Below are 27,811 nucleotides of genomic sequence, written 5' to 3' on the forward strand. Positions count from 1 at the left end.
CCGACTCCAGGGTTCTTGCCTGGAGAATCCCATGCACAGAGGAGCCTAGAGAGCTACACAGCATCCATGGGGTCACAAAGAGTCGAACATGACTGAACTGCCTTAGCACGCACACACACAGCCTCATGTGGCAAGTGGCACCACACTGGATATCTCAAAGAGAATATACTACATCTTTCTTTGGCCAACATGCATTGCTTTGATTATCGTTTCATGGAAAGCATTTTGTTTTGAATATAGTAGTGTGCACATGTCAATCTTAAACTTCCAATCTATCTCTCCCCCCATCCTTCCCCTCTGTAACTCTAAGTTTGTTTTCCAAGTCTACAAGTCTGTTTCTGTCTTATAAACAAGTTCATTTTTGTAAACTATTACTGAACAGAGGTTTTTTTTTTTAATAGTTTTCTTTTATTTTAAACTGAATAATTTGAAGACTCAAGTTGCAAATTTTATGCTTTACTGGAAATTTCAAAAGAGTAGGATGATCATTGTAACCTACCCTGTATTTGCAATTGATTAGAATACCTTCTCCCCAAAGGTTAGGTAGTTAAAATAGAGTGTTAGAATAGCCAGGAGATTACTAAGAGGTGGTGGGATTTTTGAAGATGATCCTATAATTCTTGGACTCCACTCTTAACTTCAGAGCTGCTGGGCTGCTTTGGAGGAGGAGAAGGAGTGCCCATGGAGGAACCCCTTTAAAAAGAGATGTAGCTTTTCAATTTATAACACTCTGTGTGCTCAAAGGATTGGGCCATTCAGGGCTCAGCATGTTCTTGGTTTACATTGAATTCCTCATAGATACTGGGCTCTGTGGAGTGGTGCATAGGGCTCAGGGGAGTGGGCATGACAGTCTCTCAGAGAGGGTCCTGTGGTTCAAGTGAGCAAATATCACGTCCTCTTGAAGGGTCCTGAGAGGAAGGAGATGTGAATGATGGAATGAGATGCGATTTTTGAAGGCTGGGGCATTCTGCATTAGAGGGGCTCAGGTTAGGGCAAGGGTTTGGCCTGGGAGGATCCACCTTGCCGTTCACTGTCTCTCTTCCTTGGGCTCTCCTTCCGTGAAGGAAACATCTGAGAATGGAAGAGAGTCAAGGCTCTTTGGGGTGGAGGCAGTTATTCCAAATCATTGTATCTTTGTTGGGGACATCAAAGCCAGAAGAAGGCAGGGGTATGCTCCAGGTATTGAGACTGTCTACTCCACTAAGTTAAAAACAGGAAAAACAAAAAACAAAAAACAAAAACAAAAACAAAACCCTACAACATCTCATATACAATCCCAGTCACTGATGGGCTCTCTCAGTAGCCTGTGCAAACCCACAGATCCCATCCTACATCTTCTATTATGGATTATCCTGATGCATAACAGCAGATTCCCAAGATCATAAAGGGGAGAAGAACAGATTAGTGTGGTTGAGGGGAAGAACAGGGCTTGGAATGTCCCTGGAGCCCAGGGATTAAGAGTCCACCTTCCAGTGCAGAGAGTGTGGGTTCTATCCCTGGTGGGAGAACTGAGATCCCACATGCCTTGAAGCAACTATCCTCAGTGCTGCAACTGCTGAGCCCGCAAGCTCTGGAGCCTTGAACTGCACCCCAGCACCGCAATGAGGATCCCCCATGCTGCAGCTGAGGCCTGATGCAGCTAAGAACAAATTTACACATATTTTCATAAAAAGAACAGGGTTTCATGGTTCTCTGGAAGATATTCCTTCAGGGAGTACAACAACGGAAATCAGTTTTTAACCTACAGGAAGTGAAGACGCCACTCTCTGCTATGAGCCCACCTCTCCCTGGGTCAGATGACGCTGTTTCCCTCCTTCAGACTTATGATTGTGGGTAGAACACCAGTGACAGTTTGGCTCTTCATACTTACTTTATGGGTAACCAGTGACAGACAAGAACAGCGAGGAAGATGCTGGTATAGATGAAGGCTACAGAGAGCCTAAGGAGAAGGTGCAGCTGGCTGGAGTGGCCTTGAGGAAGCCATGCTTCTGCCAACAAGCCAACGGGAGAAGGTCTGGTTATCTGTTGCATACACCCTGCCCCTACATACAGGAGTTATTGTATCCTTGTGTCAAAGTGTGTCAGTAGCTCTCAACCTGATCAGTATGGTCTCCACTTTCCAGGCGGTACCAAAGCATCCAGGAGAGATACTAGCAGTGGATGAAGTGAAGAGGCCATGCAAGACAAGTAGCGGTCTGAAACCAGGTCCCCCGGGCTCCCATGCAGTTTTTCTCTGCTGCCCATGTGACAAGGCATGGTGCTTTTGCATGAATGGGGACTGCTTTCATCCTCCATATATTTCCCGCTGCATCCACATAGACCTGGAATGGAATCCTCAAGAAGACACGACACTTCCATTTCTGAACTGTGGAATGTTCGGTTCATAAACACTAGTGGAGGAATAGCACATCTGAAGGTGCTCCCCAAAATCCTCCCTTTGTCCCCCATCCTTCCCCAAAGATGCTGGTGGAGGGAGAGTGAACAGCTCCCTTAGCTTGGGGTCAAGTCACTCTCTCTTGCTTTGTTCAGTGTAGAAATTCCCAGTCCCAGAGAATCAGAAACTCAATGCCCCCTCTGGTTCTAAAACAGACCATGATCTCAAATGCTGACATGACAGGGATGTTGAGGAGCCCAAGGTCACAGAGCTGGGAGGTGGTAGAACCAACACTCACACAGGAACCCTTTGTCTTCTCAGAAACTTGCTGAGATAGGAGATCATCTTGCTTACCTTCCGTGGTGTGTGGATCCATGGGTGATGGGCAAGTACTTGTAGTGGATCCTAGGGGAGAAAAGCCAGAAGGGGTGAACAGTAACCTTCCTCACCCCACCAAAGGAGGACTCTTGTTTCTGGAAGGTTGACCTCCTGCCTGTCATTGACTCTGTCATTCCTCAGAGCACTGATGCCGGAGGGGAGAGCTTCTGGTCCCTCACCGTGAATGCGTTGAGTAGAGCTTCCATCCAGAGAAGAGATGGTGGAAGGAGGTGGCAAGGATATGCCTGACGATGGAAGACAGCGATAATCAAGAGACATTCTGTCTGCTCCAGGAATCACTATCTGTGTTCCTTAATTGGAAAATCACCTGTATGGCAGGGTCCTTCTGGGAAAACATTAAGAGCAAGGATATGCTGCAATCTCAGATCCTCCTGAATGGGCCCAGATTCTCCTCCAGAAGGGTCTACCCTGACCCTTTTCTTTATTTGCCTTGATTACAGGACTCTGATGTGGAGCATCCATACAGGAGGTGGAAGAGGGTTGAGATGCCATCTACCATCTCTTTTTCTCTCTGGTTCTCATTGCCTCCATTTCTCCAGAAGCCCTAAGGTCCCCTGACACCAGCATGGAGCCCTTGAGATAGAGCCCATGATACAGTAAGAATTTATGGGACAAGCCAAACAGCCTTTTTGGCCATTGCAATGTGATTTAGTGTATTGTAAAGCATGGGACTCTTCATGGGGTTCTGGAGGTAAGAATTCTGCAGTGAGTTGCCATTTCCTCCCCCAGGGGACCACATTTGGTCAGAACTCTTCACTATGACCCGTTAGGCTTGGGTGGCCCTGCATGACATGGCTCATAGTTTCATTGAGTTACACAAGCCCCTTCACCATGACCAAGTTGCGATCCATGAAGGGGGGAATGTGAAGGACAGAGGAGTCTGTCGTGCTGCAGTCCATGAGATCACAAAGAGTTAGACACAGCTTAGCCACTGAACAGGAACAACAAAGCATGGGCCAGGAAGAGGTTCCTCACCTGTGACAGACAGGAACAGTGGGTTGCTGGAGTCTGACCACAAGTAGGGAGAGCGAGTGAAGGAGCCATGGCACCTGCAGACCCCGCTGTGGGCTGGGGTCCCAGGACCCAGAGGGAACTCTGCCTGGAGTGCTCCGCGGGGGCCCCGCCCAAGGTTCCCCCTCTCCCTGAGCAGATGGAGCTGGTCAAAGGCGCTCTCGGAGCTGCAGACCAAGGTTACATTCTCCTCTGACCTCGCCACGGCCTCCCCTGGGCTGAGAGAGAGGGTTTCTTGGACAGACCTGGAAGGAGGAGAGGCAGTTCCGTGAGACAGGCTCTTCCCGAATCCCATGTCCTTCACCCCTGAACTGAGAATTCACACCCGCGGTTCTTTTCAACTCTCTCTCTCTCTCTCTCTCTCTCACTCTCCTATTCTCCCCTGTCTCTCCTACTTTCTCTCTCTAGGTCTCGGAAATTGCCTCCCTCCTAATTGTTTTCCTTCTTGTATTTTTTTTTAACTCTCTCTACTTCTCCTTGGATTGATTGATTTGATCTGTCTTCTTTCATTCGGAGCCTCTCATTGTCTACCTCGTCTCTATCTTTCAGCATTATTCATCTGTTCTGTTATCTGTCTATATCTCCATCCACCGTTCCATCTACCCATCTTATCATCTACCTATATATCCACCCGTGTTTCCACCATCTATCTACCTTTCTATGGGTGTAGCTCTCTACCTGTTTTATCATCCATGTGTATGTTCATCCATCACTTTCCCTGCCTGTCTATCATCTATTTCCACTTCCATGACTTCCTCAGCCTCTTGGTCTCCCTGGCTCTCTTTTGTAATCCCTCTTATCTGCCCCCACATCACCATCTTTCTCGATCTTTGCATCCACCCACCCTCCCAAGTCTGTTATTTTTAGGGCTTCTCTGTCCACTTCTTTCTTTCTCACTAATTCTCTAACCCTTTTTCTTTCTATTTACCTTTATTTTTTAGATGTTTTTCCCACCGCCCCAGTCCCTCTGGCTTATTTTCTGTGTGCGCGCACAGCAAGTGTGTTTCTGCCTCTGCTTTCTGTTGACTCTGTTTTCTCCCTGATTCCATCCCTCTGTGGGCTTTGCCCTCCATAATCTTACAACGTTTGGTGTGAACTTGTACGTGGGCCTGAGCATACAGCATGAGAACCCATGAAACACAACATACAGGAGCTGGCATTAGGCTCCGTCACCAGGGACCTTGGTGTCCTGGGGAACAGTGTGGCTCAACCACCTGGAATGAAGCCACATCTGAGTGAACACAGTATCTGTGCGTCACCCGGGCCATGAGGACTAGGACTCCTGGGGAAACAGTCTGAGACAGACCAACCTGGTCATGAAGTCCTGGGCAGATACATGGTGTATCGTTGGGTTCTTTGAGTAGAGAAGAGAGTGTAGAGTTGAAATGGAAACCAGGCTCCTAAACTGTTTCTGGTCTCTGAACAAAGTCAGGGAGGAAGGGCACCCTCTCTGCTACCTGCCCTTCTGTCTGTGTCTCTCACTTCAGTCTTTATCTCCATCTCTGAGTTCCCCTGTCCCTGCCCCTGCCTCTGTCTCTTCTGTCATAACAGGTGGTCTGTACTTGTTTCTCCTCTTTCTTTGTCTGTCGGATGCAACACTCACCAAGTCGATTTATCTCCATGAAAAGCACCTTTCTCTCGTCTCCCACACCACCACCTGGGGCTTCCACATCCTGGTACATCCAGTCTGTATGCCAGCTCTTGACATTCTCACCTGTGATCACCGTGTTCAGAAGGTCACTAAGGGGCTGACCACTCAGAGTGGGAGAGACCGAAAGCACAGAGACACCTGCAGGAAAACCTCCTCATCTCAAGGTCACCTGCTTACCAACCTTAGTTCCACATGCAGTTTCATTTCCCTTGGAATGGGATACAGCAATCGTAGATTTGGGATATTAGGATGTGGACATCATGGGGAGCCATCATTCTGCCCACTGTGGGACCCAATTTCCTCCATTAAATAGCGTTTTATCTAGAATGCCTGGAGCACTTCCTGTCATTCTGACTGGACCCTGACTCACACAACCACCAGAAATCTCTGGGGTCTGGGAGACTGGGACAATGGGTGGCCTCTCTGGACAAGAGCTCTCTGACCGGTGACCACATTCTCCAGGGGTCACTGGGTGCTGATCACGCAGGGGGGAGGTGACCGTATTGGCCATGACGCCTATGGGTCCCCCTGTGTGCTTCAGTCACAGAGCCCACAAGGAAGTCCTTCCAGAACACCACGACCTGGAGCTCAGGGACATTGGTTCTATCACCCTTTTGCAGCCTGAACCTGTCAATCTGAGAGGGGAGTGACCGGCGAGTAACATGCTGTCCTTGAGGAATCCCAGGGCTTGGCCAGGCTGACAGGGAGGGCTTGCCGTGATCACCTGGGGGAAAAGAATGCATGGTTTACTGTAGAAAATGGGGAACCCCTTCCCTTCACTGGGTTCAGATGACCCACCCCTTTCCACATCTCTAAGGCTCCTTTTCTTTAAATTTTTATTTTTACTTTATTTTACTTTACAATACTGTATTGGTTTTGCCATACATTGACATGAATCCACTATGGGTGTACATGCGATCCCAAACATGTACCCCCCCTCCCACCTCCCTCCACACAACATCCCTCTGGGTCATCCCCATGCACCAGCCCCAAGCATGCTGTATCCTGCATCGGACATAGACTGGTGAGTCGATTCTTACATGATAGTATACATGTTTCAATGCCATTCTCACAAATCATCCCACCCTCTCCCTCTCCCTCTGAGTCCAAAAGTCCGCTATACACATCTGTGTCTTTTTTGCTGTCTTGCATACAGGGTCATCATTGCCATCTTTCTGAGTTCCATATATATGTGTTAGTATACTGTATTGGTGTTTTTCTTTCTGGCTTACTTCACTCTGTATAATCGGCTCCAGTTTCATCCATCTCATCAGAACTGATTCAAATGTATTCTTTTTAACGGCTGAGTAATACTCTATTGTGTATATGTACCACAGCTTTCTTATCCATTCATCTGCTGATGGACATCTAGGTTGCTTCCATGTCCTGGCTATTATAAACAGTGCTGCGATGAACATTGGGGTACATGTGTCTCTTTCAATTCTGGTTTCCTCAGTGTGTATGCCCAGCAGTGGGATTGCTGGGTCATATGGCAGTTCTATTTGCAATTTTTTAAGGAATCTCCACACTGTTCTCCATAGTGGTTGTACTAGTTTGCATTCCTACCAACAGTGTAGGAGGGTTCCCTTTCTCCACACCCTCTCCAGCATTTATTGCTTGCAGATTTTTGGATCGCAGACATTCTGACTGGTGTGAAGTGGTACCTCATTGTGGTTTTGATTTGCATTTCTCTGATAATGAGTGATGTTGAGCATCTTTTCATGTGTTTGTTAGCCATCCGTATGTCTTCTTTGGAGAAATGTCTATTTAGTTCTTTGGCCCATTTTTTGATTGGGTCGTTTATTTTTCTGGACTTGAGCTGCATAAGTTGCTTGTATATTTTTGAGATTAGTTGTTTGTATGTTGTTTCCTTTGCTATTATTTTCTCCCATTCAGAAGGCTGTCTTTTCACCTTGCTTACAGTGTCCTTTGTTGTGCAGAAGCTTTTAATTTTAATTAGATCCCATTTGTTTATTTTTGCTTTTATTTCCAGAATTCTGGGAGGTGGATCATAGAGGATCCTGCTGTGATTTATGTTGGAGAGTGTTTTGCCTATGTTCTCCTCTAGGAGTTTTATAGTTTCTGGTCTTGCATTTAGATCTTTAATCCATTTTGAGTTTATTTTCGTGTGCGGTGTTAGAAAGTGATCTAGTTTCATTCTTTTACAAGTGGTTGACCAGTTTTCCCAGCACCACTTGTTAAAGAGATTGTCTTTACTCCATTGTATATTCTTGCCTCCTTTGTCAAAGATAAGGTGTCCATATGTGTGTGGATTTATCTCTGGGCTTTCTATTTTGTTCCATTTTTCTATATTTCTGTCTTTGTGCCAGTACCATACTGTCTTGATGACTGTGGCTTTGTAGTAGAGCCTGAAGTCAGGCAAGTTGATTCCTCCAGTTCCATTCTTCTTTCTCAAGATTGCTTTGGCAATTCGAGGTTTTTTGTATTTCCATACAAATCTTGAGATTATTTGTTCTAGTTCTGTGAAAAATATGGCTGGTAGCTTGATAGGGATTGCATTGAATTTGTAAATTGCTTTGGGTAGTATACTCATGTTCACTATATTGATTCTGCCGATCCATGAACATGGTATATTTCTCCATCTATTAGTGTCCTCTTTGATTTCCTTCATCACTGTTTTATAGTTTTCTATATATAGGTCTTTAGTTTCTTTAGGTAGATATATTCCTAAGTATTTTATTCTTTTCGTTGCAATGGTGAATGGAATTGTTTCCTTAATTTCTTTTTCTACTTTCTCATTATTGGTGTCTAGGAATGCAAGGGATTTCTGTGTGTTGATTTTATATCCTGCAACTTTACTATATTCATTGATGAGTTCTAGTAATTTTCTGGTGGAGTCTTTAGGGTTTTCTATGTAGAGGATCATGTCATCTGCAAACAGTGAGAGTTTTACTTCTTCTTTTCCAATTTGCATTCCTTTTATTTCTTTTTCTGCTCTGATTGCTGTGGTCAAAACTTCCAGAACTATGTTGAATAGTAGCAGTGAAAATGGGCACCCTTGTCTTGTTCCTGACTTTAGGGGAAATGCTTTCAATTTTTCATCATTGAGGATAATGTTTGCTGTAGGTTTGTCATATATAGCTTTTATTATCTTGAGGTATGTTCCTTCTATGCCTGCTTTCTGGAGAGTTTTTATCATAAATGGATGTTGAATTTTGTCAAAGGCCTTCTCTGCATCTATTGAGATAATCATATGGCTTTTATTTTTCAATTTGTTAATGTGGTGAATTACACTGATTGATTTGCGGATATTGAAGAATCCTTGCATCCCTGGGATAAAGCCCACTTGGTCATGGTGTATGATCTTTTTAATGTGTTGTTGGATTCTGATTGCTAGAATTTATTGAGGATTTTTGCATCTATGTTCATCAGTGATATTGGCCTGTAGTTTTCTTTTTTTGTAGTATCTTTGTCAGGTTTTGATATTAGGGTGATGGTGGCCTCATAGAATGAGTTTGGAAGTTGACCTTCCTCTGCAATTTTCTGGAAGAGTTTGAGTAGGATAGGTGTTAGCTCTTCTCGAAATTTTTGGTAGAATTCAGCTGTGAAGCCGTCTGGACCTGGGCTTTTGTTTGCTGGAAGATTTCTGATTACAGTTTCAATTTCCGTGCTTGTGATGGGTCTGTTAAGATTTTCTATTTCTTCCTGGTTCAGTTTTGGAATATTGTACTTTTCTAAGAATTTGTCCATTTCTTCCACGTTGTCCATTTTATTGGCATATAGTTGCTGATAGTAGTCTCTTATGATCCTTTGTATTTCTGTGTTGTCTGTTGTGATCTCTCCATTTCATTTCTAATTTTATTGATTTGATTTTTCTCTCTTTGCTTCTTGATGAGTCTGGCTAATGGTTTGTCAATTTTATTTATCCTTTCAAAGAACCAGCTTTTGGCTTTGTTGATTTTTGCTATGGTCTCTTTTGTTTCTTTTGCATTTATTTCTGCCCTAATTTTTAAGATTTCTTTCCTTCTACTAACTCTGGGGTTATCCATTTCTTCCTTTTCTAGTTGCTTTAGGTGTAGAGTTAGGTTATTTGACTTTTTCCTTGTTTCTTGAGGTATGCCTGTAGTGGTATGAACTTTCCTCTTAGCACTGCTTTTATAGTGTCCCACAGGTTTTGGGTTGTTGTGTTTTCATTTTCATTAGTTTCTATGCATATTTTGATTTCTTTTTTGATTTCTTCTGTGATTTGTTGGTTATTCAGAAGTGTGTTGTTCAACCTCCATATGTTGGAATTTTTAATAGTTTTTCTTCTGTAATTGAGATCTAATCTTAATGCATTATGGTCAGAAAAGATGGTTGGAATGATTTCGATTTTTTAAAATTTATCAAGGTTAGATTTATGGCCCAGGATGTGATCTATCCTGGAGAAGGTTCCATGAGCACTTGAGAAAAAGGTGAAATTCATTGTTTTGTGGTGAAATGTCCTATAGATATCAATTAGGTCTAACTGGTCTAATGTATCATTTAAAGTTTGCGTTTCTTGGTTAATTTTCTGTTTAGTTGATCTGTCCATAGGTGTGAGTGGGGTATTAAATTCTCCCGCTATTATTGTGTTATTGTTAATTTCCCCTTTCATACTTGTTAGCATTTGTCTTACATATTGCGGTGCTCCTATGTTGGGTGCATATATATTTATAATTGTTATATCTTCTGCTTGGATTGATCCTTTGATCATTATGTAATATCCTTCTTTGTCTCTTTTCACAGCCTTTGTTTTAAAGTCTATTTTATCAGATATGAGTATTGCCACTCCTGCTTTCTTTTGGTCTCTATTTGTGTGGAATATCTTTTTCCAGCCCTTCACTTTCAGTCTGTATGTGTCCCTTGTTTTGAGGTGGGTCTCTTGTAAGCAGCATATAGAGGGGTCTTGTTTTTGTATCCATTAGGCCAATCTTTGTCTTTTGGTTGGGGCATTCAACCCATTTACGTTTAAGGTAATTATTGATAAGTATGATCCCGTTACCGTTTACTTTATTGTTTTGGGTTCGGGTTCATACACCCTTTTTGTGTTTCCTGTCTAGAGAATATCCTTTAGCATTTGTTGGAGAGCTGGTTTGGTGGTGCTGAATTCTCTCAGCTTTTGCTTGTCTGTAAAGCTTTTGATCTCTCGTTCGTATTTGAATGAGATCCTTGCTGGGTACAGTAATCTGGGCTGTAGGTTATTTTCTTTCATCACTTTAAGTATGTCTTGCCATTCCCTCCTGGCCTGAAGAGTTTCTATTGAAAGATCAGCTGTTATCCTTATGGGAATCCCCTTGTGTGTTATTTGTTGTTTTTCCCTTGCTGCTTTTAATATTTGTTCTTTGTGTTTGATCTTTGTTCATTTGATTAATATGTGTCTTGGGGTGTTTCACCTTGGGTTTATCCTGTTTGGGACTCTCTGTGTTTCTTGGACTTGGGTGATTATTTCCTTCCCCATTTTAGGGAAGTTTTCAACTATTATCTCCTCAAGGATTTTCTCATAGTCTTTCTTTTGGTCTTCTTCTGGGACTCCTATAATTCGAATGTTGGAGAGTTTCATGTTGTCCTGGGTGTCTCTGAGATTGTCCTCATTTGTTTTAATTCGTTTTTCTTTTTTCCTCTCTGATTCATTTATTTCTACCATTCTATCTTCTATTTCACGAATCCTATCTTCTGCCTCCGTTATTCTACTATTTGTTGCCTCCAGAGTGTTTCTGATCTCATTTATTGCATTATTTGTTATATATTGACTCTTTTTTATTTCTTCTAGGTCCTTGTTAAACCTTTCTTGCATCTTCTCAATCCTTGTCTCCAGGCTATTTATCTGTATTTCCATTTTGATTTCAAGATTTTGGATCATTTTCACTATCAATATTCGGAATTCTTTCTCAGGTAGATTCCCTATCTCTTCCTCTTTTGTTTGGTTTGGTGGGCATTTCTCCTGTTCCTTAATCTGCTGAGTATTCCTCTGTCTCTTCATCTTGGTTATATTGCTGCGTTTGGGTTGGCCTTTTAATATTCTGGTAATTTGTGGAGTTCTCTTTATTATGGAGCTTCCTCACTGTGGGTGGGGTTGTATCAGTGGCTTGTCAAGGTTTCCTGGTTAGGGAGGCTTGTGTTGGAGTTCTGGTGGGTGGAGCTAGATTTCTTCTCTCTGGAGTACAGTGGAGTGACCAGTAATGGGTTATGAGAAGTCAAAGGTTTTGCAGTAGCTTTGAGCTGCCTGTATATTGAAGCTCATGGGTGTGTTCCTGTGTTGCTGGAGAATTTGCGTGGTATGTCTTGCTCTGGAACTTGTTGGCCCTTGGGTGGAGCTTGGTTTCAGTGTAGATATGGAGGCATTTGATGAGCTCCTATTGCTTAATGTTCCCTGAATTCAGGAGTTCTCTGATGTTCTCAGGCTTTGGACTTAAGCCTCCTGCTTCTGGTTTTCAGTTTTATTTTTACAGTAGCCTCTAGATTTCTCCATCTATACAGCACTGATGATAAAATATCTAGGTTAAAGACGAAAAGTTTCTCCACATTGAGGGACACCCAGAGAGGTTCACTGAGTTACATGGAGAAGAGAAGAGGGAGGGGGTAGTTAGAGGTGACTGGAATGAGATGCGGTGAGATCAAAAGAGGAGAGAGCAAGCTAGCCAGTAGTCACTTCCTTATGTGCGCTCTATAGTCTGGACCGCTCAGAGGTATTTACGGAGTTATACGGGGAAGAGGAGAGGGAGGAAGTAGACAGAGGTGACCAGGAGGATAAGAGAGAGGAATGAGAAGGAGAGAGACAAATCCTGCCAGTAACCAGTTCCTTAGGTGTTCTCCACCGTCTGGAACACACAGAGATTCACAGAGTTGGATAGAGAAGAGATGGGGAGAAAAGAGACAGAGGCCACCTTGTGGAGAAAAAGGAGAGTCCAAAGGAGGAGGGAGTGGTCAAGCCTGCAATCTCGCTCTCAGGTAAAATTGGGTAGTGAAGTTTGGGTTTTTAAGTGTCCAAAATTGACAACAAAAACCAAAAAGCAAAGATTAAAAATCTAGAGTAGAGGTTGGATTTTCAAAAATACAATATTAAAGAAAAGAAGCAGAAGGAAAAAAGGAGAAAAAAGCCACAAGAATTATTAAAAAACGCCAACAACAACCACATAAAGACTATATATGGTGTTTGCCTTAAAAAAATAGTCTTTTTTTTTTGAAGAGTAATAGTAGGTTATAGAAATAAAAATTAGAGGAGAAATAGAAGACTTAACAATTAAAAAAAATTCGGGAAAAAAAAGCAAGAAAAAAAAAGCAAGAAAAAAGAGGGGGAAAAAACCCAGGAATGATTGTAAAAATAGTAAAGATATATCTGGCCCTTCTCTGATGTTGTGGGCAGTGTGGAGTCACTTCCAAGGCGATTCCCTCTGTTTAACTTCTGTTTGCTGGTTTTTTAGGCTCACTAGTTCAGTCGCACTGTGGGGAAGGGGGGATGCTGCAAACAAATAGCACTGTCGTGTGCACACAGTGTCTCAGCCCCGCTGGACCTGTCCCTTTTCGCGGCGCACACACCGCTCCAGTTCTACAATGCTCAGCCGGGAACCGTCTGAGGCCGGCCCTAGGCTGCGTGCACCTCCCCGGTCTAAGCCGCTCAGGTTCGGCGCTCAGGTAGCCCTCAGAGGCTCAGATTCGGTTGGGACTGCGTTTTGTGCCCTTCCCAGGTCCGAGCAGCTCAGGAGTTTGGTGAGCGCGGTCGCTGCGACTTGTCGCCTTTTCTGTCTCTGCTGCTCAGTTTTCTGGGTGTATTGCTGGCGCCCCTTGTGAGGCAGATGGTGACTGTCCAGCACCCCCAGAAGTCTTAGCAAAGAAGCCTGCTTGTAGTTTGGTAGGTAGAGTCTCTCCGGGTCTGCAATTGCCCCTTTCCAGCCCTTACGGCTCTGGCTGCCTGTCCCCGGCAGGGGATGGTCTGCAGCGGCTATGTCCGTTCCATCCTTTGTTCTGTGCATGGTCCTGGCAGTGTCTTATGTTCGAGCTTTTCATGTGGTAGGTATCCCACAGTCTGGTTTGCTAGCCCAAGTTAGATCGTTCTGGTTACGCGTGGGGCATTCCTGCCCGATTCTTACAAATCTCTGCAGCCCGCGCCTCCCGTGCTTCCCTGCCCTGGCCCCACTTGCTAGTGGCTGATGCAGGCATCTGTGCTGTTTTTCCGCTGGGGGAGTTACTGTTGGGCTTGTAATCTGTTGGTTTTAATTATTTATTTATTTTTCCTTCCTGTTATGTTGCCCTCTGTGTTTTCAAGGCTCGCCACAGACTTGGCAGGGAGAGTGTTTCCTGGTGTTTGGAAACCTCTCTTCTTAAAATTCCCTTCCTGGGACAGGCTTTCCCTTCCCTAGTCGGAGCTCCCTCCCCACCTCCTTTGTCTCTCTTTTCATCTTTTATATTTTTTCCTACCTGTTTTCGAAGACAATGGTCTGCTTTTCTGGTTGCCTGGTGTCCTCTGCCAGCTTTCAGAAGTTATTTTGTGGAGTTTGCTCAGCGTTGAAATGTTCTTTTGAGGAATTTGTGAGGGAGAAAGTGGTCTTCCCGTCCTATTCCTCTGCCATCTTAGGACCGCCCCCTCTAAGGCTCCTTTTCAAACTAGGGGAACCCATGCTGCATGGAGATTCCCACACCACCGAGGCGTAGCACACCCTACACAAAAACACCTGCTGAGAATTTTGAGCGTGTGTCTGTGCTCAGCCATGTCTGACTCTTGTGACTCCGTGGACTGTAGCCCGCCAGACTCCTCTGTCCATGGGGATTGTCCAGGCAAGAATACTGAAGTGGGTTGCCATTTCCTTCTCCAGGGGATCTTCCAACCCCAGGATTGAACCCCGATCTTCTGCAGCCACTGCATTGCAGGCAGGTTCTTCACCACTGAGTTACCCAGGAAGCCTGAGAATGTTGAGCAAGTGTCAACTAACAGATTCTTCCTGGATGTTGATGATGTTAAATTTGTTTCATAAAACAAGACGGAGTAGACACCCAATGGAAGAACAACCTGTGTGAGTGAAATGATGTCAGCTCACATGAGAAACACAGGACATGATGGAGTCTGTGGTAGAACCTTCTGGAATCTCAGGGGGCAGGGCATAGGTTCTCCCCTTCTTCTGAATGGAGGCCAGCAACAGCAGTTCTCTGCAATGCCCATCCATGGAACTGCTGGAGAGCTTGAGTCATCACCTTGTCCTCCAAGGGTCTGTTGTCCCCGGCCCTGCTGCCTTCCCTCAGTCTACAGATAACACCAGTCCCTCCCAGTCACCCCAGCTCTGAGCATCACAGTCTCCTGTGGGTGCACATAGAGCCTGGCTGAGCAGAGGGAAGAGTGTGTGGGGGAGGGTCTCTGGGCCAGAATTGGGGGCTAGATTTCCCTGAAAGTGTTAGTCAACCAGTCGTGTCTGACTCTTTGTGACCCCCTGAGCTACCGACCACCAGACTCCTCTGTCCATGGGATTCTCCCGGCAAGAATACTGGAGTGGCTTGCCATGTTCTTCTCCAGGGGATCTTCCCATCCCAGGGATCAAACCCAGGTCTCCCTCACTGCAGGCAGACTCTCTACCATCAAAACCACCCTGGGCTCCCATTTTCACCTTCCAAAAGACTCACCCTTATATGGTAATGACTTCCCACGGGTGACCGTCACCCTACCTTCTGTGCCATCTCCCCTCATTACAGGAGAGTCCTACTTGAGGTGGACGGCAACCACGGTTTTGGGGAAAGACTCACCCTCTTGTGCCCAGATGCTCTGGATCAAGAAGAACCCTGGAAAGAAAGACTCGTGATGGATAATCCATCTCATGTCAGACCTGGCCTTCTACTCCCCCGGCCTGTTCTATGGGCCTTGTTTGCAAGGACGGTGCCCAGCCTTGATGAACCCAACCATTAAAATCCACTTCACCCCTGTGGAGGCAGGGCTCTCTGTTAAGGTGGACCCAGCCCTCCAGGTCAATATTTGCACCAGGCTTTGTTCCATTCCAGGACTCAAGACATGCCAGGCTGACGATGGTCGACAGCATGGTGCTGCTTCTGCTGAGCAGGAGGCAGCAGCTCAGCAGACCTGAAGAGTACACAGGATGTTATCATGACGCCCAAACTAACATCGTGTGCAAGCTGACCACAGGACAGAAAGGTGACTCACACAGGCTCTTCTTACCTTAAAAAAGGCAGAGTGCGGGGGCCCCGGCTGAGGGAGGAATTGGGCTTCCTGGAAAATTTTAAGGCCAGTTCTGTCTCTTCAGAGTGTTTAACAACTTGAACCACAACCTCTGACCAAACCTACCTTTGGCTACATTTTCAAGTTTACCAAAAATGTAAGCCACAATATCTAATCTGCTATGACTTTGAGGCACTGAATTGTTTTCTGTTTTCATTCTTGATATGATTTTCATAGAATTTCTTATTTCATTCCTATATTAAAAAATTTTCAAGCATTATATGTTATCTTTAATGTTCAACCATCTCTGTGACATCCGAAGTAAAATTGTCTTTATGGAAAATGCTAATTTCATGATTTTTTTAATCTATGAATTTTCCTATATTGTATTTTCTTTTCTATGTATGCATGGCGAAGTTCCTTCAACATGAAACAATTTTTAATAATTTATGTATAGTTGGCTTACAATATTATATTAGCTACATGTGTATTACATAGTGATTCTGTATTCTCAGAGATTACACACAATACAAAACTTATAAAATATTGACTATAATCCCTGTGCTGGACATTATAACCCTGTGAGTTATTTATTTTATAAATGGTTGTTGGTGTTTCTTAATCCACCCTACAGACTTTGCTGCCCCTCACACCCACCCCTCTCCCCTCTCCCCTCTGGTAACCACTAGTTTCTTCTTTGAATATGTGAGTCTGATTCTCTTTGGTTATGTTTGTTCATCTATGTTTATTTTCTTAATACTTATTATTGTTTATCTGGCTGCATCAGATCTGCGTTGTGGAATGCGGTATCTTTTTAGTTGTAGCTTGTGGGATCTAGTTCTCTGACCAGGGATTGAACCTGGATCCCTTGCATTGCAAACCCAGAGTCTTAGTCACTGGACTATCAGGGATATCACTATTTTGATTTTTAGATTCCACATATAAGTGAAAACATACAGCATTTCTCTTTCCCTGTCTGACTTATTTCACTAAGCACAATGGCCTCCAAGTCAATTCATGTTCTCAAAAGCCAGGACTTTGTTCTTTTTAGAAAGCTGAGGGGGCTTCCCTGGAGGCTCAGTGGTGCAGAATCCGCCTGCCATTGCAAGAGACATGAGAGACCTGGATTCGATGGGCCGAGAAGATCCCCTGGAAAAGAGAATGGAAACCGATCCCAGTATTCTTGCCTGGAGAATCCCATGCACACAGGAGCCTGGGCGGCTACAGTCCGTGGGTCTCAAGAGTCGGACATGACTGAGTTGACTTAGCATGCATGTATTCAGCCTCATATGGTTAGTGGCACCATACTGGCTAACTCAAACAGAGTATATTTCATTTTTTATTTTGCCAACTAGCATTATTATTTTTTCATGGAAAGCATTTTATTTTGAATATAGCACTGTTCACACATCAATCCCAAACTCCCCTCTATCTGTCCCACCACTCTTCCCCTCTGGTAACTCTAAGTTTGTTCTCTAAGTCTACAAGTCTGTTTCGGCCTGCAAATAAGTTTACCCTTGTACAATGTTACTGAAGAGGGGTTTTCTTTTATTGGTTTTGTTTTATTTTAAACTGAATAATTTGAAGAATCAACTGGCAAGTTTTTTATGCTTTATTAGAATCTTAGAAAAAGTAGGGTGATCATGATAAGCTACCTAGCATGAGCGATTGATTATAGCGTCTCCCCAAGCAGTGAGATAGTTACAACAGAGTCCTAGAAGAGCCAGGAGATTATTAAGAGGTGGTGGGATTTTTGAAGATGTTACTATAATTCTTGGACTCCACTCGTCACCTCAGAGCTATTGGGCTGCTTTGGAAGAGAAGGAGTGTCCACGAGGAATCCCTTTAACAAGAGATCTAGGTTACTGATTTGTAACACCCTGTGTGCTCAGAGGATGGGGTCAGGTCTGGGCTCAGCATGGTCTTGGTTTATGTTGAATTCCTCATAGATAATGGTCTCAGCAGAGGGGGGCATGGGCCTCAGGGGAGCAGGAGTGGACCGTCTCTCGGAGAGGGTCCCGAGGTCCAAATTAGCGTATATCACATCTTCTGCTTCAGAGTCCTGAGAGGAGAGAGGTGAGACTGATGGACTGAGACATGATCTTCAAAGGGTGGGCCACTGGGCATTGGAGGGGCTCAGACTATGGCAAAGCTTTGGGCTGGAGGACTCACCTCGCCGTTCACTGTTCTGTCTTCCATGGGCTCTCCCTGCATGTTGGCAACATCTGTGAATGGAAGAGAGTCAAGGCTCTTCAGGGTGGATACAGTTATTGCAGACCTCCATAAGTTTGATAGTTACATCAAAGTTAGAAAAAAGCAGGGGTGTGCCCCAGGTTGTTGAACCTGTCTTTTCCACTAAATGAAACAAAACAAAACATTTCATATACAAGCCCAGCCTTCCATGGACTGTCTCAGGAACCTGTGCAAACCCATGGACCATCTTACAACGTCTGTTGTGGACCAAGCTCTTCTACATATCAGCAGAGTCCCAAGATCATGTAGGACAGGAAAATGGATGGCTGTAGTTGAAGGGAAGAACAGGGCTTGGAATGTCCCTGGTGGCCCAGGGATTAAGAGTCAACCTTCCAGTTCAGGGAGCGTGGGTTCTATCCCTGGTGGGAGAACTGAGATCACACATGCCTGGAGCAACTATCCTTAATGCTGCAACTGTTGAGCCCATGAGCTCTGCAGCCTTGAACTGCACCCCAGCTCCACAATGAGGATTTCCCATGGTGCAGCCAAGACCTGATGCCACCAAGAATAAATCAATACATATTTTCATAAAAAAAACAGCATTCCATGGGTCTCTGGAAGATGTTCGATCAGGGATTACAACAATGGAAATCAGTTTTTAACCTACAGGAAGTCAAAATGCCATTCTCTGCTATGAGCCCACCTCCCCCTGGGTCAAATGATGCTAAGCTCACCTCTTCAGACTTACGATTTGGGGTAGAACACCAGTGACAGACAAGAGCAGTGAGGATGATGCTGGTAGAGGTGAAAGCTATGAGAAGCCCAAGGATAATGTACCATGTGCTGCAGTGTTCTTGAGGAAGCGGTGTTTCTGCCAACAAGCAAAAGGAAGGTCTGGGTATTCATTGCACACGCTGTGCCCCTACACACTGGATTTATTGTATCCTTGCATCAAACTGCCAGTATCTATCAACCTGATCAGTTATCGTCTCCACTTCCCAGGAGGTACCAAAGCATCCAGGAGAGAGGCTAGCAGTGGATGAAGTAAAGAGGCTGTGCAAAACCAGCAGACGTCTGAAGCAAGGTCCCCCGGGCACGGATGCAGCTTTTCTCTGCTGCCCCGTATGACAAGGCATGGTGGTTTTGGTTGAATGTGACCCTTTAATCCACAATACATTTCCCCCTCCATCCACATAGACCTGGAATGGAGTCCTCAAGAAGATATGACACTTATTTCTGCCCTGTGGAATGCTTAGTTCACAAAACACTAACAGAAGAGTAACACATATATAAGGAGCGCCCTAAAATTCTCTGCCTGCCCCGCCATCCATCCCGAAAGATCCTGGTGGAGGAAGGTTAAGCAGCTCCCTTAGTATGGGGTTAGGTCCACTCTGACTCACTTTGTTCAATTTAGAAACTCCCAGCCACAGAGCATGAGAAGCTCAATGCCCCCTCTGGTTCTAGGCAGACCACGGTCTCAAATGCTGACATGACAGGGACATTGAGGAGCCCAAGGTCACAGGGCTGGGAAATGGCAGAGCCAACACTCACACTGGAACCCTCTGTCTTCTCAGAAACTTTCTGAGATAGGAGACCGTCTTGCTTACCTTCTGTGGTGTGTGAAACCGTGGGTGACAGGTAAGTACTTGTAGTGGATCCTAGGGGAGAAAAGCCAGAAGGGCTGAACAGTAACCTTCCTCATATGGACTGAAGGTGGACTGTTGTTTCTGGAAGGTTGACCTCCTGCCTGTCCTTGACTCTGTCATCCCTCAGAGCACTGATGGGGGAGGGGAGGGCTTCTAGTCCCTCCCCGTGAAAGCACTGAGTAGACCCTCCATCGTGGAGAAGGGATGGTGGAAGGAGGTGGGAAGGATAAGCCTGGTGGTGAAAGACGGCTGTAAGCTAGAGACATCCTCTCTGCTCCGGGAATGAGTGTCTGTGCTCCTTAACTGGGAATCACCTGTATGTCAGAGGTGCTTCTGGGAGAACATTAAGAGCAAGGGGCCAAGGCAATCTCTGTTCTTCCCAAATCAGCCCTGCCTGTCCTCCTCTTGGGTCTACCCTGACCCTTTTCTTTTTTGCCTGGATAGACAGGACTCTGCTGTGGAGCACCCATACAGGAGGCGGAAGAGGGTTGAGATGCCATCTACCATCTCTCTTCCTCTCTGGCTCTCATTGCCTCCGTTTCTCCAGAAACACTATGGTTCCCCTGACACCAACATGGAGCCCTTGAAATAGAGGTCATGATACAGTAAGATGTTATGCAAAACCCCAAATGGACTATTTGCCCAGTGCAATCTCATTTTCTATATGGTAAAGTTTGGGACTCTTCATGGGTTCTTCAGGCAAGAATGCTGGAATGGGTTGCCATTTCCTCCTACAGGGGACCACGTTTTCTCAGGACTCTTCACTATGACCCTTCAGGCTTGGGTGGCCCTGCATGACTGGCTCATAGCTTTCCTGAAGTACGAAGGCCCCTTCACCACTAAAAGGCTGTGATCCATGAGGAGGAGTTAGTGAAGGACAGAGGAGTCTGTCGTGCTCCAGTCCACAGAGTGGCAAAGAGTTGGACACAACATACCGACTGAACAGGAACAACAGAGCATGGGCCAGGAAGAGGTTCCTCACCTGTGACAGACAGGAACAGTGGGTCACTGGGGTCTGACCACGAGTAGGGAGAGCGCGTGAAGGAGCCGTAGCACCTGTAGACCCCACTGAGGGCTGGCGTCCCAGGACCCAGAGGGAACTCTGCCTGGAGTGCTCCACGGGGGCCCCACCCTACAGAGAGCAGGTGCCCAAGGTCCTCCACCTCCTTGAGCAGATGGAACTGGTCAAAGGCGCTCTCCGAGCTGCAGACCAAGGTCACGTTCTCTTCTGACCTCACCACAGGGCCCCCCTGGGCTGAGAGTGAGGGTTTCCTGGACCGCCCTGGAAGGAGGAGACCTTGATCTCAGAGCACAAAGTAACTCGATTCCGAAGTATAGGACTATAGCAGAAGTGTGCAACAAGAGAGGCACTGCAATGAGAAGCCCGCACACTGCCAGGAGAGAAAACCCCACAGTAACGGATACCTAGCACAGGTAAAATATCAGAAATAACTTTAAAAATCGAGTGTCATTTAAAATCCTCTTGAACAAATTAATAGTTTCTAAAATGGATTGTCATTTAATGTCCACTTTTAAAGAAAGAGTATATATCTATATGAATAAGTGAATCACTCTGTTGTACAACAGAAATTAACAACATCTTATATCAACTAGACTTCAGCAAACATAACTAAATAATAAATTAAAAAAAATCAAACATGTGTGGTTCTCGTGAAATAAATGGAACTTACTAACTACTGCTGGGACCATCAGAAAACATGGCATTGACCCCGAAGAAGAGATTATGGAGTGGAAATTGCCAGAATCTCATTCGATCTTACACCGTCCTATTCTTGAGGGCATGTTCAGGGATGCCATGCCCACCCACAGGGGCTGGAAGGGACTCCTCAGGGACCTCTGGAGGGTTGGAGGGAACACTCCCCCCTCTTTGTGCAGAAGGACACATTAAACTAAGAGCCTGATCAACGTCAGGGTGTCAACCTCCATCTTGATCACCCGGGGGCTGGACTACAAGGGTGTCTGTCTGGTACCACAGTGTGCTGCTGACAGAGGAAGGGAGCTCTGATGTGAAAGCGGGAAAACAACCCCTTCACCAGCCATCAGTGGCTGCCTGAGTGGGGAACTGCCCGCGTCCCTGCTCTGGTACATTTTTCTCCGTTGGTCGTTCTTTCACGTTCTCGCTCCTTCGCTCTGTCACCGGCTGTGTCTTCCCCTTAGCACATGGCAGGGACTCTGTTCTCTTTTCCCTTCCGCTTTCACACCTCCTCTCTCTCTGCTTTGTTCCCTCTCCCGAGTTTGTGAGTGTCTCTGCACGCCTGTCATTCTCTCCCGGTACTGATGCTGGACTGGACACCAGAACTTATGTGACACAGAGAGCAGACGGCACTGGTCTGGCCACACTCACCTGAGATGATGATGTTCACGGGGTTGCTGGGAGCTGACCACACGAAGGGGGAGTGGCTGAAAGAGCCATAGCATCTGTAGGTGCCCGCACTCGCCAAAGTCTTGGGGCCAATGGAGAAGTCAGCTGGGGCATGCCCACCAGTGAGCATCTGTCCATGTCTCTGGAAATTCCCTGTGCTATTTTCTTGGTGCAGGATAAACTTGTCAAACCACAGCAGTGAATGACAGCGGACGGTCACATTCTCCCCTGCACGCATGAGAGGGCTGGGGTGGGCTGAGATGGAGGGTTTTGTGAACACACCTAGGAGCAAGGAGCTTGTGAGCTTCAGTGAGTCACCCCACCGTGGCACTTCCCCTGACATCTGAAGGTGGGGAAAATGTCCCCATGAACCATCAAAGCCAATTACCCTTCCTGTCTGTTCTGGTGCATTTTCTTCAGCCTTGTTCTCGGGCTCTGGCTCATGCTTTTCTGTTTCTCTTTGCTCAAGACCTCCAGCCTCCTCTGTGTTTATTCTAAGCTCTTTAGCTGTTGGATCTACTCTCAGCTTCAGGCATGCATACTTAGACACTTCAGGCCTGTCCAACTCTGCAACCCCATGAACTGTAGCCTGCCAAACTCCTCTGTCTGTAGGATTCTCCAAGCAGGAATACTGGAGTGGGTTGCCATGCTCTCAGCTTCATCCTGTCCCTAATATGTGTGGTGGGGAGCCGGGTGGTTCTGACAATGCATTCCCTGCTTCCATTCACACTCATCTAGAATGTGGGTGATGACTGGCAGGAGATTGGAAAGGAGGTGGAGAAAAAAGGGAATATTTTCCCATCTGTGACCTCCACATCATGCCTCTGGAGACATTCCTGGGACTCCTCCCTGGGGCTCCAGCTCCTTCATATGGGATTACAACTCCCTACTGGGTGGCAGGTGCTGGATCAGGGTCATTCCGCAATCTCCCTGCTGGCAGGCAGCGGCAGCATCCTGTCTAACTAATGCCTAGGGAGGCTCCTCCTTCCTTTGCCAGACCACCCCATCTATTCAACACCCTGAGTTTAAACTCTCAGAGTGGATTCTCTTTCTTGGTTCATTCCTGGCTGGAAATCCTGAGTAAATCATGGACTAGGTAAACAACTTGGACCTCGGATGGGATTGCCTGCATAGATTGCTGTCCCAGGCTGGGCTGGACCCCTCCTACCTGTGACCACAATCTGCAGGGGATCACTGTGTCTGGAAAACTCAAAGAGAGACCTGGAGAATCCGGAACATGTGTAGGACCCGGCATGTTCTCTGGTTACCGGGCCAAGGGTGAAGTTGTTGAAATGATTTCCATGGAGCTCGGGCAAACTGGCCCCATCTGTTTTGAACAATCTGAATATCTTAAGTGGAGAATCGAAGTGACACTGAAGAGTCACAGTCTGTCCTAAGGGAACCATGGGGCTTGGCCAGGCTGACAAAGAGGGCTTGTCATGTTCACCTAGGAGAGAAGGAGTCACAGGTTTTGAGAGGAAATTAGGAATGGTCCCCTCTCCCCACTGGTCTTGTTGGAGTGCTTCCCCTTCAATTCTTCCAAGGCAGCAACCCTAAAGTGCATCACCCTGATACTCAAGGTCACCTGGCGCTTGGGGACAGACAGAGACACAGTCAACCCAGGGCAGACATCACGGAGATTCTAAGAATATGATTCTCAGCAGTGATTCTTATCAGGAGAAGATTCCTTGGTTGAAAAAATGTTGAAAGCTCTCTCAAGACACAAAACACTGGGGATTCCTGGGTGGTCCGGTGGTTAGGACACAGCACTTTCTCTGCCAAGGGCCCGGGTTGAATCCCTAATCATGGAACTGAGATCCTGCATGCTGTACGATGCAGGCAAAAGAAACACCACCAAAAAACTGATGCATGGAAAAGAAGTGGGAGGGCTTCCCTGTTGGATTTGTTGTAGCTCAAATGGTAAAGAAACTTCCTGCAATGCAGGAGAGCAGGGTTCAGTCCCCATGTATGGAAGATCCCCTGGAGAAGGAAATGGCAACCCTGTCCAGTATTCTTGCCTGGAGAATCCCATGGACAGAGGAGCCTGGTGAGCTACAGTTCGTGCGGTCGCGAAGAGTCGGACATGACTGAGCGACTAACAGTAACACAGGTAACAAGTGAAAAACCCACTTGACTGAAAAGAAGGAAATAAAGCTTAAAGCTGGCTCCTTTGTTAGCTAACCAACATCAGTGTGTGACAAGGTCCAGGTGGCCCTGCCTTAGGAGCAGACCCTTCCCAGGGGTCAGGTCCAGCGGGCTTCCTGCAGATCCTGTTGTTAAGGCCCCGCTGGAGATGCCATGAGCCAGCTTGTAGGGGAGGGTCTGTGGGCTGCCGCCTCTTGCTCCCCTCTCATGATAGAAATGGCACCTACTGAGCCTTGCTCCCACCTTCCAGACATCACACTGTGCCTTCAGGTCCAGAGTCCAGAGCTGGGCTAACCTCTGGGGAGTGTGAAGATGAGTATCAAGGCCAATAGGAGGACCTGGGATCCACAGGGCACGCGGCTCTCACTGTACACACAGGGGTCTCACCCTAGTCCCCCTGTGTCCGCTGCATCAGCCCCAACTGCTCTGCTCAACAGAGAAATAAGGGATGGGGAGGACTCACCCACTGCTGCCCAGATCCTCAGACTCACACAGAATCCTAGAAGGAAAAGCACGTCAGAGATGGCTTGTCCTGATGGACCCCACACTCTTTGCACCTTCATGCAGGGAACCTGGTCTGTGGTGTGAAGACCTCCCAATTTCCACCATAACCCTCTCCAACCGTGTCTTTCTGGACTCACCGAGACTCAGGAGGCTGAGGAGTGTGGGGCACATGGCTCTGCTTCTGTGAGACAGGAGGCAGAACTGAGCAAAGCTGACAGAGTCACAGGATGCGGAAGCGGTCAGTGTTGTTGGTACAGTCAACCTGGTTCATGTCACATGGGAAGATGGCCTGCCTCTTCTCAAAGCCAGGGATGGAAGTCTGACCTGAGCCGCATCACGGAGCATGCCTCATGACCCGATCATCACTTTTTGTTTCTCTAAGCACTGTAAACCTAAGAGGATTCGAACCGATCTTGCTGCCTTTAGGAAGTAGTAACTGTGATTCAGTATATACCATGAAAGATGCTTTTCCCAAGCTCATGATAATTCTCATTCACCTTAACTCTTCACAGAAGAGAAACCACATGTTCCCACCTCGTACATCAGGCTCAGTGCAGGTTGCCAATTAAAGACTCATTAATAGAGACTTTGATTCTGCATTCTTATGGAGGACCAGACATGCATATTATGGCTCTTTGAAAATATGAAAAAATTCTGCATTGTAACATATGCAATTAAGGAACTAACTGTGTTAGTTTCAGGTGTACAGCAAAGTGATTCAGTTATACAGATACATGCATCTTCTGCTTTTCAAGTTCTTTTCCCACTTAGGTAGTTATAGAATGTTAAGTAGAATTCTGTTTTATACAGTAGGTCCTTGTTGGTCATCCATTAAAATATAGCTGGGTGTATATGTCAATCCCAAACTTCCAATCTAATCTTCCCCTGACTCTATTCCCCCTGGTAACCATAAGTTCATTCTCTGTGAGTCTGTTGTGTAAATAAGCTTATTTTCTTAGATGTCACAAATAAGTGACATCACGTGATATTTATCTTTCTCTGACTCTTCTTCATCTGAAATTATTTCATGACTGACTCTCTCTGTCTCTCTCTTTGTCCCTTTCCAATCCAAGGACCACACATGTACACAAAGATAACGTGTGTAAAGTTGACTGTGGTGTTTTTTGGGAGGGGGAATTGTTCTGCCTGAAAAGGTGGACCACCTTGCTTCCTAGATACTCAGAGGAACACAAAATATATCATGTAGATACTTCCAAGCTCCAGCATGCTTGAGTGAGGGGCATGTCCACATAATCAAGTCCAAACTGGGACACAATGGCCCAGCTGTTTCAGGAGGCCAAGGGCAGACATATACCCAGTTCAGCTGTTGTTCATAGACAGGAAAGAACCTCAGTAAGGGCAGTGATTCCACACCATTGTGCTGGGGGTGGGGGTCATTAACATTAGTGATGCTCCTGAAGTAATAAATCAGGTCTCCTCTTGATCATTATGTCTGCAATGGAGTAACAGTACAGTCACCCTTCTTAAAATGTCCTTTTATTTACTTAATATTATGTTTCAGAATTGATGTGTATTCTCTGTCATTTCAGTTTGTGTATTTTTACTGCCATGCAGTGTTTCATTGCGGATATTTAAACCACAAATTTTTAAAAATATAAATTTATTTATTTTAATGCCATTCTCCCAAATCATCCCATCCTCGCCCTCTCCAACAGAGTCTAAAAGTCTGCTCTACACATGTGTGACTCTTTTGCTGTCTCGCATACAGGGTTGTCATTACCATCTTTCTAAATTCCATATATATGTGTTAGTATACTGTATTGGTGTTTTTCTTTCTGGCTTACTTCACTCTGTATAATAGGCTCCAGTTTCATCCACCTCATTAGAACTGATTCAAATGTATTCTTTTTCATGGCTGAGTAATACTCCATTGTGTATATGAACCACAGCTTTCTTATCCATTCATCTGCTGATGGACATCTAGATAAGAAACAAATTGCCAGTCTATGTCCAATGCAGGATACAGGATGCCTGGGGCTGGTGCACTGGGATGACCCAGAGAGATGTTATGGGGAGGGAAGTGGGTGGGGGTTTTATGTTTGGGAACACAAGTACACCCGTGGTGGATTCATGTCAATGTATGGCAAAACTAATACAGTATTGTAAAGTAAAATAAAGTAAAAGTAAAAATTTAAAAATAAATAAATATTGTAAAAAAATAAAAATAAAAATAAATATGTATTCAAAAAATTTATTTATTTTAACTGGAGGTTAATTACTTTACAATATTGTATTGGTTTTGCCATTCATCAACATGAATCCGCCACAGGTATACACGTGTTTCCCATCCTGAACCCCCCTCCCTCCTCCCTCCCCGTACTATCCCTCCAGGTCTTCCCAGTGCACCAGCCCCAAGCATCCAGTATCATGCATCGAACCTGGACTGGCGATTCATTTCATATATGATATTATACATGTTTCAGTGGCATTCTCCCAAATCATCCCACCCTCGCCCTCTCCCACAGAGTCCAAAAGACTTTTCTACACGTCCCTTTTGCTGTCTCTCATACAGATTTTTAAAAATTAAAAGGATGTATTGAAGTATAGTTCTTTTCAGCCTTAGAGAAAATTGATTCAGCTCGACATGTTTATTCTTTTGCATTATGATTTATGCCAAGATACTGAATAAATTTCCCTGTGCCATAATGCAGGACCTCATTCTTTATCCATTCTGTGCATAAATAGATTTCATCTGCTCATCCCCAGCTCCCAGTCCTTCCCTCCTTGGCAACCACAAGCCTGTTCTCTATGTCTGTGAGTCTCTTCCTGTTTCACTGACATGTTCCCCTCAGATTCCACATACGGGTGATATCACATTAAGATTGTCTTTCTCTTTCTGTCTCCTTCCATTAATATGTTAATCTCCAGGTCCATCCCTGCTGCTGCAAATGGCATGATTTCATTCTTTAAATGTCTGAGTGGTGTCCATTCTCTGTGTGTATAAGCATATACATCTTCTTTATCCATTCATCTATCAATGGACGATTAGGCTGTTCCCATGTCTTGAAGAAGGCAATGGCACCCCAGTTCACTACTCTTGCCTGGAAAATCCCATGGACAGAGGAGCCTGGTAGGCTGCAGTCCATGGGGTCGCTAAGAGTCAGACAAGACTGAGTAACTTCCCTTTCACTTTTCACATTCATGCATTGGAGAATGAAATGGCCACCCACTCCAGTGTTCTTGCCTGGAGAATGCCAGGGACGGGGGAGCCTGGTGGGCTGCCGTCTATGGGGTTGCACAGAGTCGGACATGACTGAAGCGACTTAGCAGCAGCAGCAGCAGCAGCATGTCTTGGCTATTGTAGGTTTTGCTGCTATGAATATATGGGTGCATGAATCTTCTCAAG

The 27,811-nt window shown here is 45.5% G+C and overlaps 1 protein-coding gene and 1 pseudogene across 1 annotated transcript; both read right to left on the bottom strand.

The window, feature by feature from the left end:
- Positions 1-755: 755 nt before the first annotated feature.
- LOC128064080 (killer cell immunoglobulin-like receptor 2DL5A) lies at positions 756-15,503 on the bottom strand (annotated as a pseudogene).
- Positions 15,504-17,461: 1,958 nt separating this feature from the next.
- LOC128064081 (putative killer cell immunoglobulin-like receptor-like protein KIR3DX1) lies at positions 17,462-24,615 on the bottom strand. The gene is made up of 9 exons (XM_052656886.1): positions 24,582-24,615; positions 24,404-24,439; positions 22,964-23,242; positions 21,778-22,077; positions 20,395-20,694; positions 19,374-19,424; positions 18,515-18,637; positions 17,746-17,798; positions 17,462-17,635 (listed from the first exon to the last, which is right to left on the bottom strand). Exons 1-9 carry the CDS (start codon positions 24,613-24,615, stop codon positions 17,462-17,464), a joined length of 1,350 nt encoding a protein of 449 aa, XP_052512846.1.
- Between the last annotated feature and the right edge of the window lie 3,196 nt (positions 24,616-27,811).

The sequence above is a fragment of the Budorcas taxicolor genome, chromosome 18 (assembly GCF_023091745.1).
Source record: "Budorcas taxicolor isolate Tak-1 chromosome 18, Takin1.1, whole genome shotgun sequence".
NCBI lineage: Eukaryota > Metazoa > Chordata > Mammalia > Artiodactyla > Bovidae > Budorcas > Budorcas taxicolor.

What these genes read in the sequence shown, in the direction of transcription:
- LOC128064081 (XM_052656886.1), bottom strand. Translation starts at nt 24,615, where the DNA reads ATGTGCCCCACACTCCTCAGCCTCCTGAGTCTCG. An exon ending in CCTCAGCCTCCTGAGTCTCG is followed by an intron (nt 24,440 to 24,581) that starts GTGAGTCCAGAA and finishes TTTTCCTTCTAG; the next exon opens with GATTCTGTGTGAGTCTGAGG. An exon ending in GGTTTCACACACCACAGAAG is followed by an intron (nt 18,638 to 19,373) that starts GTAAGCAAGACG and finishes GCTTGTTGGCAG; the next exon opens with AAACACCGCTTCCTCAAGAA.